This window comes from Manduca sexta, chromosome 17 (genome assembly GCF_014839805.1).
Source record: "Manduca sexta isolate Smith_Timp_Sample1 chromosome 17, JHU_Msex_v1.0, whole genome shotgun sequence".
Taxonomy (NCBI): domain Eukaryota; kingdom Metazoa; phylum Arthropoda; class Insecta; order Lepidoptera; family Sphingidae; genus Manduca; species Manduca sexta.
Window position 1 is genome coordinate 11,290,493 of NC_051131.1, and position 20,253 is coordinate 11,310,745.

The window sequence follows — 20,253 nt, forward strand, 5'->3', positions numbered from 1 at the left end:
TAGAGGCCAAACGTTACTTAGCTGAGTAACGAGCAATGCTATGATAATCAGCCCCTTTCTCAGTGCTTTTGGCATGACAGCGGCATGACGGCATAGACAGACTATATCTATGTTGGGATGTGAATATAACATTTGAGTTTCTTTTTTGCTTTTCTTTCCTTCTTTTTCATTTTAATTATATCTTTGAGATTGCTCTTAAAAAATATTTCTTTATTGTGAAATGGCTTAAACGTATAAAATAAACTCACAAAATGATGTAAAATAATGGAAGATACGAAAATTCACAAAGTAATTCTGAAAGATTTTAAATATATACAATTTTACGTTATAAATTGAAAATTGGATTTTCTCGTCCACTTTATTATGAAGGAGCTTGGAACCTGTTTTCCTACATCTTCTATTGTTTCGTTTGATTAAGTGCCTTCCGGACCCCCGGGCTTTCCCTTAGGACTGGTGTTACCTACCTCGTTAGCGACCCCAGTTTTGAATGTGAAGAGAATCCAGTTTCAACGTTGCTTTAGTTTAATTATGTCTCGACAACATTTCTCGCAAGTTGAATTCGGCTTGGACGACTATTTTAGTCGTATGAAATTTACTCAACCATATTTTTTTGTGTATGAAGTCTACCAATCCGTACTAGGCCAGCGTGGTGGACTAAAGCCTAATCCCTCTCAGTAGTAGAGGAGGCCCGTGCTCAGCAGTGGGCAAGTATATAATACAGGGCTGATATTATTCTATATTCTGTTGGATCATCCATTGAGACACACACTCTCACATTTACACACACGGCTTTTATCCCTGAAGGGGTAGGCAGAGGCTCATTTGGTGCCCTCACTGTTCGGCGTACGTTCTTCTCCTGCGTGCCCATGCTCTACACCTGGTTACGAGGTTGAACAATCTGCTCATCACGTACTTTGGGAGTGTGGTCTCTGGCATGAAGAGCGCAACATCATGTTAAACAGTATGCAAATAACATCCGGGGTTGTATACTACATGGACCTTGTTGAGACTAGACGGAATTTCCGTGCTTTTCGGCGTTTTTGCCATGCCTATTGTAATCAAATCTAACAGCTCATGTGATAGGACCCTTTCATTTAATTTTATCCGTGGTGCTTTATAACTAGCTTATCTAGTTGTAAACGTCCCTATCCTTGAGGTTAAATCGCCTCCTTACATCATGATTTTGTCACCCGCATTGCTCTGGAGGGAAGTGGACAATTAATATTTCCAACTCCTCCCTATTTTTCTATTTGATTAATTTCGTTGCGGGATAATGACATATTAGTTTTCCCTGAGACTCGCCGAGCTTCACTGCTCGGTGTCACAAAATGCGTGCCACTGCTGATCCTGGCTTACAGGAGTTGTAGTGGTGGGTGTGAGGGCGGGAAAGTCTCTGTTCGGCGTACGTATTCCATGATGTGATAGGGGGCGAGTCTATCACCATATCGGGCACACATTCCAGACCAGGTTGATACTGAGCATAAATTTTCATACGGCCAGTATTAAATACAAAGTAAATTTGCTATTAATTCAAATCAAATACATTTCATTAAGTAGACCGCTAAGAAATTTTGAATAAATTTTAAAATTATCCAGTAAGTATTAATCGCAACTTATTATTTAATAAGGGACAGAGTGTTTTTCTATATTATGAAGGAAATTTTATTACTTATCATACGAGCAAGATTTTATTTTTATTTCAGTACAAATATTATAATTGAATTCCTACGGCGCCACTTGTCACATCTACTCGATAATAGACTACGACGGTTTTTTTACGTTTAATATATTTAATAAAAAAATATATTTTTCTTTGTTGCCTCTAAAAACATTTCGATATTTTTATTTTCAACACTCTGTACTTTTAATTGGGATTTTGCTATCATTAATAATTATCCGTCTTATGATTATTTCAATAGAAGTTTATTTCAAAGTTTATATCTCTTTATTTATTTTGCAAATTAAATAACAAATATCTCTATATTATTCTTTATATTATCAGTAAGGTCTTTAATCCAATAAAATGTATTATCGCACCCACATAATACACTGGATTCGTATCAATATTTGTCCCGAGTCCACAATATGTAATCTTGTCTAGGATTCTTTCTCTGAAATTCCAGGTTTCTGAACACATTGTGTTATTTATAGCTTATTATAAATAAATATTTTCTTTCGTATTTATTTTTGCGGCTTGTGTTTTATTAATATTTTTATAAGGTGTCAAAGCGTTTATTTATAGACCATCGATTTATTGTGGAATATTGAACTTAAATATAGTGGTAGCAGGATGAATTCATAATTTATTAATTATGTTAATACTTTCATTTGATGATCATGAAGTTTTTAATTTTTGGATAGAAAACGACTATGTAATTTATAAAATACATTATCTACATTTACCTACATAATATATATTCAAAAACATTTCTATATCACTTTTTTGCATATACATAAAAGTAAGTAAAAGACACATTTTATTACACAAACAAAACTATTATCTTTTATAATTACTACAATCTAAAGGATGACAACCCTAAAATGACAATGATAGTGGTAACACGATTAACACCACCAATTTAAAAATCAAACTCACATTTAAATTTCCTTTTAAATTATTTAACACGGAAAATCAACATCGACGGTAGTTCACGAGCCCGCAAAACCTCGGCAAAGTGTTTGAGCGCACTTCGCGTTGCGTGGCAACCCTATTTTGCATTTCACTTTAGTGCTAATCATGTTTGACCTGGTAGTTTTTAACGGGAATTCATAAAGTAAATTCCGAGAATAGACCACAAATATGGTAATAGAATAATTACCTTTCGTGACTATATTACTAACTGCATTGTAGTTACTCCACTAGGTTGGCAAGGTTTTGTTATTTACTGAGGATTGTGTAATACATTTTCACGAAGAACTTGGGAGAATGTCGTAAACGCTACGCAAGCAGACAATATTCTTTTTTTTTTATTTTCAGTTTGCGAAAAAAGGAAACCAAGATTGTTTTTTCTTAATCATGTTGGGTATTCTGGGAGCTACATAATAAGGCAAATGATGCTTACCTTTATTAATTATGTTTCTACAGTAAACTTACCTTTAGTTTAAAAAATGTATTAAATGTGTCTTTTTAAGTAGTTGATAGCGATTTTGTTATGGTTAGTTTACACTTGTAATTTCTTGCTATTTCACGAGAATTTCGCGATACGGTGACTTTTCTGCGAATGTACACATAACTTAAGACGGTGTTTTGACCTCAAGGAGAGCCAAACCCCTCTCTGAAATACATCCTAACCGAAAGATATGATGACTAGGCAATTATTATATTTAAATGGCAGTAAGCGGCGATAGCCTAGTTGGGTGCGGAACAGACTGTCGAGACGAATGTCCGCAGGTTCAAAACCTAAACGACACACCTCTGACTTTTTTTAAAATTATGTGTGTATTCTTTGTGAATTATCGCTTGCTTAACGGTGAAGGAAAAACATCGTGAGGAAACCTGCATACCTGAATAGTTCTCTATAGGAATTTCGAGGGTGTGTGAACTCTACCAATCTGCACTAGACCAGTGTGGCGGACTAAGGCCTAATGCCTCTTAGTAATAGAGGGGGCCCGTGTTCAACAGTGGGACAGTACATAATACAGGGCTGATATTATTATAGTAACAAAATGAACCAACTCGTCTTTAAACATTCAACCAATTGTCTTACACCGTCTTACAAGATTACAATGGTGTACCTTTTATCACTGATCATACTGATTCTGACTGAATAGATTTCCGTACGTGCGACCGTGAGCTGAATGAAGCGGTTATCACGTCCCAATTCACATGTGTGTTTGACATGGGTTCGTAAATAGACGCCATAAGACAGTGACAACCCTGATACCTCACTCAATAGTCACTGAATGAAATAAAGACGTATCAAAATTAACTGTCTGTATAATATATAGACTTAGTTAGGGTTGTCGAAGGACCTGTTTAAGCAGGGTATTCACTGGTCAATTCTCGTCCCAATTATATGAAATATAGGATTTTTTTACAAGAAGTTTATATAATAATATCAGCCCTGTATTATATACTTGCCCACTGCTGAGCACGGGCCTCCTCTACTACTGAGAGGGATTAGGCCTTAGTCCACCACGCTGGCCTAGTGCGGATTGGTAGACTTCACACACCTTCGAAATTCCTATAGAGGAACTTCTCAGATGTGCAGGTTTCCTCACGATGTTTTCCTTCACCGTTAAAGCGAACGATAAATTCACAAAGAATACACACATGATTTTAGAAAAGTCAGAGGTGTGTGCCCTTGGGATTTGAACCTGCGGACATTCGTCTCGTCAGACCGTTCCATACCCAACTAGGCTATCGTCGCTTTTTAAGACAAGAAGTTTAACACCTCGGTATTTTTTATACGTGCACGGACGAGTAACCCCACTTCACCTGATGGTAAGTGGAGTGAGGTCCAATAGAATGTCGACTGACGAGAGATGATTACCCCTCGGCAGTCGACACAGTTATGCCGGGATGTTGCAATCGGATAGACATAGGCTGATCCCGGAACGCGGCACACTTACGTGGGTCACTATGGCGGGTTTTAATACTTCGTTTACTGTGGTCGCTATCCGGCGGATTTAAAATATATCCTTCCACCAGCGAAACTGATCCACGTAGAAGATACATACAAATTAAAACATTATAAAGCCTTACTCCAAATATATATTTAACCCAAGCCATCGATATATATGTACTACGTACTAGATTTGGCGTTCCGAACATTCATTGTGTTCCCTTGAATTGAACTGCAATCCATTCAAACTGACTTTAATGTGGTCAATATTTACAGCTTGTACAGTACGATAGTTGTGTACGACGGGGCGCTCATAATATAAGAACTCGAGTCTAAGTGTAAACTTGGATTTGAATAAAAAATATGTGTCTAATAAGTCAAATTATTTGTTGTTCAAGCGAATAAATAGGTAATAACAGTGACGTTTTGGTTGCCATTTTAGTTCACATTTTGAACAAATATAGTAATCTATAATATAAAAATGAATCGCTGAGTGCCTTGGTAAACGCAAATCTGGAGAGTAGCTGAACCGATTGCGCTAATTCTTTTTTTATAATATTCCTTGAAGTACGAGGTTGGTTCTTACGGCGGGAAATTTAAAAAAAAATGCCTGAATAAGTCTAAAAATAACACATTTCTATGTTCCCATACAAAAGATTCGTAATAATACTTTAGTCAATTTGAACTTTAATACCGTACCATAAAGTTTAAATGTTAGTGGAGGGATTTCGGGCAGGCAAAACAATTGAGTGACATTAGATGGAACGATGGAAAGAATTTTAAGTGTTTTGTGATTTTTATTTTTGACATAATGTAATTGTTGACTTATCAACTTTCTTTTTTCTTTTTTGTCTTACTAGTCGACCCGGCGTCCCGAATAGCAGAATAAGAATTAATAAAAATTAAAGAATCGACTCTCAGGCGTTACGAAGTTCGACGGGTCAGCTAGTAATTATATAAAAATGAATCCCTATTTCGCTTGGTTACGCCATCACGCGTGAACGGCTGGACCGATTTTAGTATTTTTTTTTGTTGTGTTTGTTATTGTCAGGGGAAGGTTCTTATGAAAGAAAAAAAGTCAAAAAATTGCGCGAAAATTAGAAAATTTAAAAAAACTTAACGACAATATTAATTTTATATAACTGTCAATTGTTAAGACGGGACAACGTCTGTCGGGTCAGCTAGTAGTTTATATGGACGTTCGTGTCTATAGAATACACGTCAATAACCGAAGCACTATCAGCTTTTTCGTAAAATTTTACCAATTTCTAACAGCAGCCTCTATCCCCACTAATGACTAGGCATCGAACAATGCAGGAAAGCGGTGATTAATTGATATTTTTCCGCCCACCGAACGACATTGTGAGGAACGCCGAGTCATACCAACTAAACGTATTGATTACTTTTGTTCGTTCTTTCCCTGTAATGCGGGTAACGATGGTGTATTGGTCAATATTATTACGTGAATCCTTTATTATAGAAGCTAGATTAATAGTTAGCTTCTCAATTCTAGTTTTTATATTCATGTATTTTGAGAATTTTGTAGAAAATTAATTTATTTCGATAAAGGAGTACATAAATAAAGAATTAATAAAATCATTCGAAATTTAAAAGATAATTTTTTTTTAGTAACATTATGGAAATAAATGAATTAATTTTATTTAAAACAGCATGAGCCATAGGGCAATAAGCTCGACCACTATTAGATCATGGGATGGAACACAGAGGCGAAAAGAAGGTGTCCTACTCCTTCTGGATAAAGGCGTGATGTGTGTGAACATAAACCAAATAACCGTAGATTATTTGTGCTAAAATAAAATCATTTTTCTTTGAAATTCGTGTTTAACATATCTATACATATTATAAAACAAAGTCCCCTTTTTATGGGTATGTTATCGATTTTCCCAAAATCTACTGAACGGATTTTTATGTATTTTGTTACAGAGATAGTTAAAGACACTGGGAAGGTTATAAGCTTCTATCCTGGGGAAATATATAGCGGGACCATGGGCGCAGGGAGGGGATGCAAGGGGGTGCACGTGCACCGCCCTGTCCGAAACAAATCACAATAAACATATCTGAATAACAATTGGAAGTTGGAAACGTCAAACACATAGGTTTGATTATGGTTTAGCATATACAACTAACCGCACGATTTTTAATTGAAAAAAAAATGATGTTATGTGGTACCAACTGTAATGTATAGATGCAGGTGCACCTCCCTAAAAATAATCTTGACGGCGCCCATGAGCGGGATCTTTATCCCGGAAAACTCTTTCACGCAAGCAAAGCCGCGAGTAAAAGCTAGTAATCGTAAGCCTACGGTCGCGTAACGTTATTTAATAGCTTTCCACAACCAAAGGACCGACCGTAAAGGATCTTAGCTGTCCCGTTTTAAATTTATTATTAGCCCCATTCAAACTTGTTCAATACAGGAAGATGGAAGGCATGAAAAGACGCCATTTAGACAGGCGCAAGCAAGATTGATGACAACTCCGCTCTAAAATACTCGTATTCAACTCAAATACCCTGGGGATAAAAAACTTTTATAGTTGGCAAGACACGAAATGAACGAGTATTATACAAAATTGTATTTTGTCGTTATTGCTTACGGTTTAATTTTGAATGACGTATTTATGGTGATTACGTTATTGGAAGAGAGTTACTTACTGAAAACATAAGGGATAATATTATATTAGGTGGAATAAACGGCAAAGTTTAAGTTTGCACAAAATTATTTACCTACTGACTGACTAGTTTCTACAATATATGTATCTTTGATAGACTGGCTCGGCTTAGTTGTATTACGGCGCGACTGTAGTGCTGAAGTCTCGGGTTCGATCTTCGGACCGGTCAACGTGATATTGGATTTTTCTCCTTAGTACTAGCCTGGAGTCTGGAATTTGTGTTTGATTTAACGGGTGTCTCACCACCATCACATCATGGGACGGAATACATGCCGGAAGTGGGGTACAGTTTTGTCTTTGCCTACTCCTTCAGATAAAAGGCGTGAGAGTGTGCGTATCTTTGACAACTTCAGAGAAAAAAAATATATTAATTATATAACATAAGCAAAAACGTAAGGACAGTCTCACATTAACTTCACTTTTTACTGAATGTTAATAAAACGTTAAGACAAATTCAACATATTAAATGGTAAAACCACTGGCAAGAAGTATTTTTCGAACTATTTACAAAAGGTACGTAAACAAACAGCATCAGGTCTGGAAATGAAAAACAAACATCATCGGGCCAACGAGTTTACCTACGATTCTAATCAACTAGTAACCCTGCGTGCTGGCTCAGATGTTACACATATTACTTTTATCTTGTTGCTTTTAAAAGTACTTTCGATATGAAAGCTTTTAAAAGATAATGCCCGTTTACATTTTCCGCGTTTTATTAATTTACGTGTCGATTGGTTTAAAATTAATTAACGCAAAAAGAAAATACAATTCGATGGATGATCACATAATATTGCTATATTTGCTAAAATAAAATATAAATGTATTTTTATTTATGTAAAATGGTCGTTTACCGTATTAATTTATTTAAAATTAAATAAATGACCTTGCATTAATTCCATTACCTACATTTTATATTATTTCAGAAGGAATTATTATCAGTTTTGAAGGTTGTTAGAAAATAAAACGGAAACAATCGGGGTTTCGTATTGACCTTCATTTCTAATCAACTAGTGTAGCCCTACCACATGTTTGCAGCAGTAAATCAATTATTTTCGATCTCGCTTTTTAACGTTACTACTTTCTACCTCAACGCGTTGAAATAAATCCTTACTCCTTTTCTTTATTGTTTTAATGGTATTATTTGTATTATAGAATACTATCTTTTGCTCATAGGTTCGCCCGCGTCAAGGAGTTTTCCGTAATAAAAGGCATGCTATGTATTTTCCCGGGATATAAAGTAGCCTATGACCTTTCCAGGGTCTTAAACTACCTCCATACCAAATTTCATAAAAATCCGTTCAGTAGATTTTCAGAAAATCGAAAATATACAGCCAGATAGAAAAGGCGACTTTGTTTTACAATATGTATAGATTTAGGTACCAACAAAAATACTTAATAAATTGATCAAAAAAAGTCCTACATAAATGATATCCATTTTTATATCCATAAACAAAAATTTGAATATAACATGCAAACGAAATTAAACAATGTGTGAAATGATTTGACATTCAGCAACACTGGCGTACATTAGCATACATTATTCGGATACATTCGAAAATAACTTCGCATTTGGGAAACGAATTTCATGGGACAGGGAGGGTCGAGTATGACTTTTATGTCCACCGTATGACAGATAAGCGATATACTCTTCAAATAATAAACGAATTACGTACCGTCAGCAGGAAGTTAACTCTAAAAGCATTTTACTTATGACATTACCGTCTTTGCTCTTAGTCTACATAAAGCCGTTTTATAAAGTTTATAAACTTAATTTTACGTCTTGTTAGTTCATCCGTAGAATGTCCGGGCAAAGAAAAGTGTTTGTATTCCAAAACTTTAGAATTAAAGGCGAGTTCCGGAATGTTTATTGAAACTTTGTAAATTTTGTGAAAGGAATGTTTTTTTCGCATAAAATTTATTCAACAAATTGTTTCAGGGTCGGACAACATCGCTAAAGCAATTGGTATTCTCATTTGCCTTCACCTAACAGAGTGTGATGTAGTCACAGAAAAGCCGAGAAAGGATGCGAAAATATATATGAGAGACAGTCCCCTGTCGAATGAAATACCGGAGCCCGAACTCCTGCCGGTGTTGCACGGAAACGACACCAGATGTCGCATATCGGAGTATATGTGTGTGAATAAAAAATGTATACCGATAAACAGATTCTGTGATGGAACCAACGACTGTGGAGACGCGTCCGACGAGCCGAGGCATTGCACGCGTGAGTACTCATGTTTGTTGTATTCAAAATGTAATTTTATTTTGTTATAATAAGAATTTATTTTTCAATGGCGTAGTTGTATTACGGTATGAATGCAGGGGTGACTTCACGGTTACAATTGACGGGTCGGGCAAAGTAGTTTTTCTACTCATTAGTAGCCCGGAGGCCGGAAAATATGCCCGATATGGCTATAGGCCCGATACCCATGAGATCATGAGACGAAATACTGAAGGCGATATGTGGGTGCTAATAATATAATAGGCAGAGGTGTAACTGGGTACTGGGGATAGTCCCATTCCCCAACCGCATATAATTTGACACACGGCTAAACCAATTTTTTGGATTCGCACATAGGCTACATATTTATTATTATTATTATATTAAGAGAATGTTTGGCGATACTTTATTTGTCTTAAATCTCGAAAGTCACCGGCTCCACAAAATGAACAGATCATAGACTTAATAATGGAAAATGAAAACCAAATACAAAAGAACTACAACACTATACTCTAAAAGCGTTATAACGAAGTATCAGAGAGTGCAAACCAAAGAGGATCATATAATAACATTTCTTTGCTCGTAGAATAAAAGCACTCAGAACATGCTAGTCCGCGTAACCGATTTGATGACGCAGCACGAAGCGCGAAGATAATGTAATAATGGAGTTAAATAGGATCTATTTTACTTTCCTGCAGTCTCAGAACAAGATCTGACTTTAAAGTAGAGTATCGCTTTTATGTGTGCTAGGAAATGAAAAAACTTTGTTACCAAATAAACTTTTTTGTTGTTATTGATGATTAATGTCGCTTGGTTCATCATTGACAATGACATTTGTCAGTGAAGAAATTTATAACATTTTACTTTTACTTGCAGTATAACATTTTACTGTTACTTGTAGCTTGGGCACTATGTCTTTTCGTGAATTTATTTTTGTGAAAGACAATGTCTTGATCACGATTATGTAATTAGTTTTATATGAGAAAAGGAAATTAAAAAAATGTTATTGTATTCGGAAACTTCGAACAATTAATTTGTAAAACTACTGGAGTATAATTTTACATATTTTTTTTTCTCACAAAATGAGTAAATATGTCTGTCGACGCTTTTAATTCAATTTAATTTTATTATAAATTTTACTTTGTTACCTATACACAGTGAAACGAAATGAAGGTTATATTACCTACTTATAATTTTAACACTGAGTACCAAAAATATTTCCGGATAAATTATAATAATTATTATTTTACTACTAACGAATCCTAGTTATACATTTTCATACTCAGTTCACAATAAACATAATTACAAAAAATAATAGTGAAGTGGATAGTTCGTAATTCAAATTTCAATAACCTTATTATCATACCTCCAATTCATTATAAAACTCTAACTTCGAATTGTCGAGTTTCATAAATTATTACATAATTCTAAATTCAAACTTGAATTTCGAATTTCGAAATTAGAGATTCTAGAACTTTCCTTTGGCAATTTTATAATATTTTTCATGCTTCCTACATGACGCCGTAACAGCTGAGAGAGCAAGGTGAGGATTTATTTTACCCTTCTGCTACCGACGGCTGTGGCTTACGGACATATAACCGCTGGAAATGACGTTTATACGGTTCACGATATTTATAGCTATGATATTCGTATCGTTCGCGTTTTGGCTTTGTTTTATGTTAGGATTTAAAATTCAGTAAAACCTTGGGAAATGAAGTTTCAAATATCTTTTATGTGTTCGTTCTACGTTTTTTATTTATGATGATGATATTTGTTAGAGAAATGAAATGAATGGGTACATTACAGCAACAAAAATCTTTAAAAACCTTATTTTTATGACAATGTTAACAATATTTCCAAAAGCAATTAATTAAAGGTTGCTTTCTGCAGAGTGAGAATTATCAGAAACTATTATAAAATGAAAGTAAATGTTTAACGAAACGTCATATTATGAAAAAAAATTACAATAGAATTCCATTTTATTCAAAAGTAATTACATTATATTAATTAATTTAGTAAAATAAATAACAACGCAAATAAAACAACAATGACAATCAAACGGGCAAACTTGTTGAAATAAATAATTTTAAAATTGTTTTTACGGGACCCATTTACGAAACAAGAAATAATAATAACTGGTTTTAAATAAGCCTCAGGGAAATTGAAGGCTTCCTTCAAACTTACGATTTAATTCGAGTAGAATAAATTGTAAGGAATAGATGTCTCGAACAATTCCCTCGGAGCGATGTAAAATAGGTATTATTCTGTCGGAAACTAAATAAACGGGACTTCGCGAGTGCTGGGTAAAGAAACCAATTCGTAAGCCTTGCGGAAGTTGCTTAAGGTTTATAAAGGAAAACACAAAATATAATAACGAAATTAAATTTGATATTCTCTAATATATACTATCAGCCCTGTATTATATTCTGCCCCACTACTGGGCACGGGCCTCCTCTATCACTGAGAGGGATAAGGCCTTAGTCCACCACGCTGGCCTAGTGCGGATTGGTAGACTTCACAAACCCTTAGTTTTTTTATAGAGAACTTCTAAGGTATTTAGGTTTCCTCAGGATGTTTTCCTTCACCATTAAAGCAAACGATAATTCACAAGGAATACAAACATGGTTTTTGAAAAGACAGACGTGTGCTCCCATAGGTTTTGAACCTGCGGACATTCGTTTTGGCAGTCCGTTACACAACAAACTGAACTATAGTTGGTTAAATATTTACTAAATAACACAAATTTCGTTATTGGTTTTATTATTTGTTATTGAACAAAGCGCCTTAAATTGGCATTTGGAATTGGATAATATTGTAACTTTATTGGTTGGTTCTCTGTTCAAAGAGTGTAGGGTGGAATCATTTTTGATCAAATTTGAGTGTCAAGGAATTGTAGTTCTTATTTATAAAGAAGCTAAAACAAAAGTTACTCAGAAATTAGCACAATGACACAGTTATTTCTCAAAGAGATATTGTTATTTTTTCGCCAATCTGCCCTAATTCCATTCGAATGTTATGTCAGCATAACATACGTCTTCCAGGGCCTTTATTCTGTATGATAGTGTAAACGCGTAACGCGGCCGCGTCATGTTATCTTCGAGAAATGTGCGTGGAATGGTATTCTGTAAGTCAAATTTCTATAGTCCTAAACATGATGCGTTGTGTTACGTGCTTGTTACGCACTGTTAAAATAACGTGCGGGATAGAGAATAAGGCCCCTGCATGTTGTATGACGGATTTGACTTAATTTTTAAAACCAGCCGATTCCCTGAAGCCCATCTACTTTTTAACCGACTTTCAAAAAAGGGCGATTTGTTCAACGTTTATTTGTTTTTACTAGTTAAGTCAGAACTCAGTCGTTTATTAATTGATTTAGAAAATTCTTTTCTCATTTGCAAGAATAGGCTTCCAGATTGTGCTCATATATTTATTTCAAAAGCGGTTCAGTAATTAGGTTTTTAAACTAAAGTAGTTGGTACTACTAAGTCGTCCAAGTAAACGAAATTGCAAATTTTGCTTTCCTATGACTTTTCAGTTGTGTTTTTACTTGCTAGCTAACCTAGATAAATACATGAAAAATATGAAAACAATGATAAATTTCAATTAAGCATCGACTCCAAAATCGAAAGCTAGTATATAGGTAATTTTAATTTTTGGTTAATAAGATTTTTGTATTATCCAGTTCCCCAGACAGATCTGCACAGCAGTAACCAACCTGGAGATGTAACGAGACTGATTAACAACTCATATAGGTATCAAATTATCATTGCACATCCATAAGTAAGGATTTGGCAGTTTTTCAATATTCCCAGCCGTTCCAGAACAAATTAAATTCCACGGCAAGATACGTTCGCACCAATGTCCCAGCATCGGCCATTCCGCCCGGAAACTCATGATCGTATAATGAAAATTTATTCCCGGTCTTTGATTTAAACTGCGGTGTTGGATGATTTACGACTACAAGTTTCGGCTGCTGATTAAATGGGAATTATGTCGTTAAAATTTACTGGGTCTTTTGTATAGATAGTGGATTTGGTGTAGTCTGATCGGGTACCCATCATAATGTCTAATAGGTACCACCATAATGTCTATATCTGCGAGTAGCCATGTGCAAGCTTTGCTATGTTTTGCTTTGAAGGACATTATTGTTGAAGAATGAATGTAATATACATTCAAATATCTAATGTCCTTTGTTGTCAAGACTTTTTAGTGGGTATTTATTTTCATTAGTAAAACAAGAGATGCTTTAATTGGTTTTGTCAGTTCGTTCATGATACAGAAGTGTATTTTATTTTGATGCAAAAACCTGCGTTTAAATTAATATTTTATCAATTATGTTTTGTATAATTAATAAAATGGCTGTGATATGTAAATAAATAATTATTTGCTGTAAAAAAGAATGGATGTTGTTGCTACTGTTTATGATTCCATGGCGTTTACCACCAGGCAGGCACTCGCGACTTGCTTACCTAACCGATTTGAGTTTTTTTTTTTTTGTGAGTGTTTAATTAATTTTACTTCGAATCATTTGATAATTTTAAAACCACTATGGTCGAGACCAAAAAGATGAAAAGTAGTTGACATAAAATGCGGTCTGTGGCAGAATACCGTCTGCGTGGCCTACTAGTATTTTTATAAATATGATCTCATGTTAGATATTTGCTTAAGCTTTTTTTGTTTCTACAATATATTAATATTATATAACTGTCGTGGAGCCTACTTGATATAGATGTTTATTAATGCTTTGTAATTCACAAGAATGTAGAATATAATAGCATATTTAATAAAAGAAGCAGTGATCTAAATATCGTAATGTCTTTCGCATTCGAGGAAAATTTAGCGGAGAAAATAATGGTAGCACATTTTAATAGTAGCATTCAAATGTAGAACAAACTTTCTCAGCATGGAATAAGACGCTTAGATTGCCTTATCGCTGTGATCGTAATTTTTCACGCGCGTTACCTTTCGTAAAATCATCTTGCTTTTCTTTAGGTATCCTTACCTATACGAATGATCTTGCCTAATGCCTATATATCGTCTAATGCCTATATTGCATACCATTTATCAGCCTTTCCAAAGGTCTCTTATTTAGACTATTTCTAAGCACACGCTTGAGTCTAGATCCTTTCTCTAATACCCTTTAAGTGACCTAAACCTAAATAGTTTGACCTAACCTTTCATAGTGTCGTAGTTAGTTCGTAGTATACTCGAACGGTGATGGTTGAATGCCACAATAAATTCAGACTAGTATAGGTCCAAAATTGTATCAGTATTTACTTAATATAAATTACAATATAAGTAAATGAAATAGGTATGAAGAAATGATATAGATTTCCAAAATGTTACGGAAACCAACAATTCATCCGATCTGGTTTAAGTTTATAACTTATTATGTTTTGAAATTGATATCATTTTAAAGTAAATAGTTATTTTTACGTCAGGAGGCTGTCCAATAAGTAGCTACAAGTTTTATAAAAGAACATTCTATGATTACCACTACTGCTTTTAAACCTAACAATAACAACCGTGGATTTATTGTTGTGTGAAACAATCAATGGCAATTTATATAAAAAAAAGTATTTGAGTTGATGAAATTATTTGTAGTAGTATTAAAATTATTTCTATAAAAAGTAAAGTCGCCGATTACATAATATTTGTGCTAAATCAACACGATCCTTTAAATCCCTTTACGAAATGGAAGTAAATCGACACGAATCCTGGTACCTTCGATGATACCCGATGGACTACGGTTACCTTAGATCGTTTCGGAGAGTAATGGTTCACTTTCTTTCCACTTTTATTGAAAAAACTCACTGATTCCTAATGTGATTCAGATCATTTATCAGCTCAATGCCTTATTGTCGCCGCTCTTAGATCTTTTGACGTCAAAGTCACGTGGCTGAGATTCGCATTTGAAATGCATTCATAAGGTTTGATAATTTTGTTATTAGTACGTTTAAGAATTGAGGTATATAAGTCGTAAAATAGTTTTCCTTTAGAGGTATTATTCATTCAGGTAATCATCAATTTTAATCGCTGAAGGTTAGTAGATAATGAAAAAAGCAATCATCCCCATAACAAAAGAGCTCTAGTGAATTATCTAACATTCCTATACATGCTTATTCCACCCAATTCACGGACACAAGTCCCAAAAGAAAATTTATTAGCTACATCGACGTAGAAAATATGTCTTTACCAAACAGAATTATCTTTGTGTAATATCTCATTCATCATACAGCCTCCCACGCAAGGTCCACAATTCCTCTTCAGTATTATGTATTACGCCAAACATAAGATATAATTTAATTATACAAAACCCTTTTGTGTTCTTTGTGAGTCCATTCCGTGGGGAAGCCACAAAGATAAAGTACTGGGAGACCTGAGCTTTGGACCGTGACCTCCGCAGCGAATATAATAATTGAGTTTGAGATTGCGACATGTCCCTGTTCATCCATACACCCATTGGCATTCTTGATAAATAATTTGTCCAACCTTACGTGATAATTAGGTATATATTTTGAATTTATGAAGTGGTCTCGAAACACGAGGCGTTGTTTTTCGGAAAACGTTGGGGCTTAAGTAAGGACGCTCAAAATATCCACTTTCAGCGCCTCCGATCGTTATTAACATGGGATGGTCAAATCTTTGTGTTAATTTAAAGTAGGTATATCACTAGTAGGTATATTTTCTATGATTGTAATAGGAAATACTAACGTAGGGATTAATTTTATTGCAAAAGCGCCAGTATACAATAAACGCTAAACAAATGTATATTTCGATTAGATATGACCAATACTGTGTGTTAATAAACCCTATTAAGAGCACCTTATATAACCGATTGATTATATTTAAAATTAAATCAAATGAAAAAAGGTCTTATAATAATAAACAGTCTACTTAATAGATCTATGAATATCTAAGATTCCAAATTAAATGAAGTGAAAAATCTCGAACATACAATATTAATCGCAACTAAATTCGATTAACTCTAGATGGGAATTTTACCAAATTTAATAACCATTCCTTGAGCTTAGAAATTACGTCAAATTCCACATCTTCTTTATCTATTTCGGCCAATCCGGCAGAAGTTACTCATCTCAAAAAGAGCTCTATTAAATTTGAACGGTAAGACACAATGTCGCTTGAGCCGCAAGTAACCTGGCTTGAGTGAGGTGGCTAATAAGATCCCGCGGTTCGTTAATTTGCACCGACCTCGACTCCCAGAATTACCAAAAGGTGGTTTTTTACTTTTAATGAAATAAACTGCAAGTACTTAATGATTTCCTGTTTGTGCACGGACATGGGCTCCGTTACTTCATTACTGTTACGGAAATACACGTAATATGTTTTTAATTATGGATTTTTTAATGGTTATTTTAAAGCAATAAATTGGTTTGCTGCGTCGAATATTCATTTATGTGTTTATTTATTTAAACAATATCAACAGTTTTCCATGGATTTGGGTTATGGATTTGGGTGGGATTATACCAATGGGTATTGAAATAAGAATTGAATTATCAGCTTCGATTCTACTACAGATGGGTTCTATAAAATAATCAATTTTTTTAATAAGTAAACCATATTAATTTACGTCGACAACGCAAAAACCATTAAAACAAAACATCGTATAAATCTTCGCTAACTTGTCGCAGCGAACCATTACAGCGTAAACAAAAAAGTTTAGATTAAACCCGCAGCGAGGAACAATTACTCGCCAGCCCAGCCGTCCATCCGGTAATCAGCGAAAAAACCGACAAAACATACCGAAAAGGGTTTTCTTCAGTTTTAACAATAAACACATGGGCGACGAGCGGTAAACCCCAGCCTAGGGCGAATTGAATCCACCATTATTAAGTTTTAATGACGTCTACCACAATGCCATAGCCCGAGGCGATAAACAAAGGATAATAGCCGTTGTGTCTCTCGTAATAAGATAAATAACCGCAATAGCAATACCCAAGTCTGGAATGTTATCTGAAGACGGTGAAATTAAATATGAGCAGGCTGCAAATGAATTGTCTGTAGGTGTCAAGATCACTATTTTTGTCAATTCGGAGTGAAGGTTGATGCTCGTGGACGGTATTCGTTTGAGAAAATAATTCCTTTGTGTCGAAATATAAATAAAATCTACATTTTATCGAGGATCAAAGATCGAAAATTTGCTCGGAAATTTTACTTTGAAATTGAATATGGTGGGTATATATATTATTATAATTTGACTCTTTTTTGTTTCAAGTATATAATTTTAGGATAATTATAACGTTTTATATTTACTTATGATGTTTAATCGAAAAACGCTTGCTTTGCTTTTGCTAAAATGTTAATATTTACACACACATTAAGATAAATGTTAAATATAGTTCGCTAATGGCATCATGAATTTGGAAATTACACTTAGCAAAGGAATAAATATAGCAATAATACGGTCACTGTGTTCTGCAGCTTATTGAAATACCTGAAATATAATATGATATGAAATTTTATATAAAATATTTTATATAAAATAGCAATAAAGTTTTGATATTACTATAGTCTTTATTCCAAATCTAAATCACATCCGTATTACTCAAATACAGATTTCCTTATTTCAGCTTCAAAGCGATCTCACTATCCCTAGAGAAAATAATCAGCCAAACATAATATCAGAAATATTGCTAGCAATAACCTGTTTCGCTTTTACAAGTCTTCATTCTCAATCATATCGTCTTGAAATGTCAAAGACGAATCGTTGGCAATCATATTTACGATTGCCGAATGTTCTTGAAGGAAGGCATGTTACGTGTTTACTGAAGTCGTAAAACTATCGAAACATTGCATTTCACTCTATTTTAGTAGTAATGGTTTCCATTTGCACGTTATTGGAAGCTCCTGTGACTATTTCCCTATCAATTAATTCTATGTTAATGCCAATTTTGATACATTTGATGTGAACTAGCGAGTGTTGTGATGATAAAACAAATTTTTATTTCAAGGTTAGTATTGTAGAAGAAAAGCGACGTTAGCCTAGTTGGTTGTGGAACGGACTGCTGAGACGAATGTCCGCAGGTTCAAAATCCAAGGGCAAAAACATCTGCCTTTTCTAAAATTATGTGTGTATTCTTTGTGAATTATCGCTTGCTTTAACGGAGAAGGAAAACATCGTGAGGAAACCTACACATCTGAGAAGTTCTCTTTAGGAATTTCGAAGGTGTGTGAAGTATAACAATCCAAACTAGGCGAGCGTGGTGGACTAAGGCCTAATCCTTCTCAGTAGTAGAGAAGGCCCGTGCCCAACAGTGGGACAGTATATAATACAAGGCTGATATTATTATTATTGTATGATTAATGTTTCATAAATTTGTTATAGACCGACTAGCGGCTTTTCTTACTAAGTTGGATGAAAAATAGAAGAGATTGACTCGTGTAACTTAAAAATTTTAATCGCCAAAATCAACATTCCTCTTAGTGTTATTTATTTATGGAGCTAAGGGTTACATTAAATGTAATTATATATTCCTGAGTTCAAATTCCCTAAATTATTTATCTTAAGGAAACTTTTAGTTTTAAACACTGTTAATTTATCAGAAAATCTATGATGATTTGTATGATTGCGTTTGCGAGTTTCAAAGTCAACAAACCACTACCAGCATCAATCATTGCTACAAAGTATAGTATAGGCTTTTCATATTTCCACAACACCTTAAACATACCTATCGGCTATTCCTAACTAGTGGTAATGATATTGAGCGTCTGCTATATTAAAATATAAAACTATTTCCATAATACCATGAAATGAAATATACTTTTACAACGCAAATAGTAGTATCAACGAATTTATTGCAACTGCAGTTTGATGAACAACAAACTCAAAATTACAATCTGTATCGGAAACGTTCCGTTCCATTCAATTTGAGATAGCTCGAATTGTTGCGCGGAAAGTTTTAAATTCAAATTTCGCGATTGTATACATTCCAAAGTAGAAGTAAATAGTACGAAAGCGCTTGTAGTGCTTCCAGTGAGTTAATTAGGAACTGTGCCGTGGGGAGTAGTTTTGCAAGTTGTTTACAATACAGCTATTGCATCGCTGAATTTGAAACAATGTGTTATCATATCTTTTAAGCTAGCAACCCATTTAAGCTTTGATGTGTTCGTGATTACGTTTTAAATTTTCACAGTCTGCATTTGTGTTTTTTATTTAAAAATAAATGAAATAGTGATTTCCTAATATATTTTTTTAATTCGTTTTGTGGCAGCATGCTTAGGCTGTGAACACCGTATAATTATTTTTCTAAGAACTATATTTCGATTACCAAAATAGACATGGGTTACACAAATCTGGATCACATGCTTAACATGGTGATAACCTCGTATTATGAGGCAGAATTTTACACTTGAAGAACTTTACACGATTTGCGTATACAGTTACCAGAGTTTGTAATTCTGCCTGTCGTTTCAACGATAAAATCGTGAACTTTACATTGATAAGGAAGTTATAGATATTAATTTATTTTTAGAAGCCCTAAGGTCTGAATGATTACTAATTACTACTGAGAGATTTGTCGGAGCAGCAACGTCAAGTATAATAAATACACTTACACACCCAGCGTATTCGGATAAAACTACAAAATGAACAAAAATTCAGAAAACTAAACTCGGGATTTTTAGCAATAATATTTATAATTTGTGAATGGTTTTTGGGATAATGGTAACTGAGTTAGAGACGAATATGTGGTTCAATTTATGAACCAAATGTAAAAATAACCCTTTATTTTTATTATTTCCTATAAAAATCCTATTAATA

General features: G+C 34.3%; 1 protein-coding gene across 1 annotated transcript in view; it reads left to right on the forward strand.

Annotated features, from left to right (window-relative positions):
• Positions 1 to 20,253, forward strand: part of LOC115445272 — a 103,539-nt gene that overhangs the window by 28,063 nt on the left and 55,223 nt on the right. Inside the window, exon 2 of the mRNA XM_030171490.2 lies at positions 9,189 to 9,476. Within this exon, the coding sequence (XP_030027350.1) occupies positions 9,189 to 9,476 (288 nt within the window). The remainder of the gene's footprint in view (positions 1 to 9,188; positions 9,477 to 20,253) is intronic.